Source organism: Adiantum capillus-veneris, chromosome 19, assembly GCF_014529385.1.
Source record: "Adiantum capillus-veneris isolate H3 chromosome 19, ASM1452938v2, whole genome shotgun sequence".
NCBI classification, from domain to species: Eukaryota; Viridiplantae; Streptophyta; class Polypodiopsida; order Polypodiales; family Pteridaceae; genus Adiantum; species Adiantum capillus-veneris.
Window position 1 is genome coordinate 152,181,247 of NC_140949.1, and position 2,037 is coordinate 152,183,283.

The window sequence follows — 2,037 nt, forward strand, 5'->3', positions numbered from 1 at the left end:
TCAAAATACACAACTACTTACTACATGGTCGAGAAATCCTCAACCTTCTCTCATTTTTGCACATTAAAGGCATTAGTTGAGACTAAACATGGCTGCCACATTAAAACTCTCTGCACAGATCATGGTGGGGAATACACTTCTCATGCATTCAAAGATCTATGTCTTTCTGTTGGTATTCGACATGAATTCTCCATCACCGACCACCCACAACAAAACGGTCGTGCCGAGCGCAAGAATCGCACACTATTTGAAGCTGCTCCTGCCATGCTTCTCCAAGCTAGCCTCCCAGACACCTACTGGGAAGAAGCTACCGCCACTGCATGCTACATTCAAAACCGCATTACATCCACCCGCACTCCTACTACTACACCCTACACCCTCTGGCACGGTCACCCACCTCATCTTGGCCACCTTCGCATCTTTGGAAGCATTCCATTCCCACTTGTGACGCAACCTTTATCAAAACTATCACCACGTGCTCAACGCACAACTTTTGTCGGCTATGGTGATCTCTTTGGCATCAAGGCATACCGCCTCTATATCCCAGACCATCACAGTTTATCTTTGCCCGCACCGTCGTCTTGATGAAGAATTCATTATCTCATGCAAATCTTCTCATCAATCTTTGTTGACGGCCTCACCCACACACACACCCATGCAAATTTCCCACCCTTCTAGGCACAATCTTGAGCCTCCCTTAAGCATCCAAAGGCCTTTCCTCATCGCCCATCCACCTCCTTGTGTCTCGCATTCTCATGCACAGCCAATCGGCAACACTCCTGCACCACCTCTTGCACCCATCTTCTCACAGTTGACACCATCACCAACACCGTCCATCCCGACTGCCGCTACTTCCATCCCACCGCAAACACTCGGTGCTCCACCTCGTGAGCTCCCATCACCTTCGCTACCGGTCTCACCTTCACAATTGCCATCTTTTTTCCGAAACTCCCACGAAACCTTACCAGTTACTCCCATCCCAGCAGATGTTGACGAAGTCGAGTCTCATAGCTCTACTTCTGCCACCTCGCCATCGAAACACACTTTGGCTATACACTTGGACCAAGCCGCCTCTAGCTCCCATGGTCGCACCCGCTCTCTTCGCAAGATCTATGAAGCCACCAATTTCTCTGCTCTCCTCAGTGATGAAATGATTCTTGAACATCCACCAGAGCCTCTTGAAGATGCACTTCCCCTCTCTGTTCTCGATGCCCTCGCTTCTAGCGAGAGCAAGGAGTGGCATGCTGCCATATTGGATGAACTCCAAGCCCTCAAAGAAGCTAACACTTGGGAGCTTGTGCCACCTCCTAAGAATCATAACATTGTCTCTTGCAAATGGCTATCAAAGAAGAAATACCACCCCAACGGCTCAGTTGATCGCTACAAGGCACGCCTTGTCGCTCGCGGCTTCAACAACAAGGTGTGGATAACTTCGACACCTATTCGCCAGTACTGGGTATGACTGCATTTCGGCTTCTTATTGCACTTGTTGCTAAGTTTAATCTTCTTTTACATCATCTTGATATAAAAACTGCCTTCTTACATGGCTTGATCCAAGAGCTCATCTATATGCTACAACCTCCTCATTTTGAAGACCCTCACCACCCTGATTATGTATGTAAATTGCATAAGCCCATTTATGGCTTAAAACAATCTGCACGAGAGTGGTACATCCGCATGCACCACTACTTGCTCAAATGTGGCTAGGAACGTCTTATGGCAGACTACAATATCTACATATGGCAGACCTCTAAAGGCCTGGCTATCTTAGGCCTCTTTGTGGATGAAATTCCTCTTCTTGGCACATCAGAGTACATGTTGCTACAAGCCATTGATTGCATCTTTCATGAATTCCCAGTAACCGACAAAGGACCTATGACTTATTTTCTCGACATTGAGGTCATAAGATATCCAGCAAGTAAATTTATCCAATTATCCCAATCCAAATACATTGAAGAACTCCTCCTCTTCTATGGTATGTCTGCTTCAACCCCCGAGTTTACCCCTTTGCCTGCTAAGCACAAGCTTGCTCCTGAA

At 47.2% G+C, this 2,037-nt stretch overlaps 1 protein-coding gene across 1 annotated transcript; it reads right to left on the minus strand.

The window, feature by feature from the left end:
- Positions 1–753: 753 nt before the first annotated feature.
- On the minus strand, positions 754–978 carry LOC147435090 (uncharacterized). Its single transcript, XM_086490102.1, has one exon. The coding sequence runs from the start codon at positions 976–978 to the stop codon at positions 754–756; it is 225 nt and encodes a 74-aa protein (XP_086346228.1).
- Between the last annotated feature and the right edge of the window lie 1,059 nt (positions 979–2,037).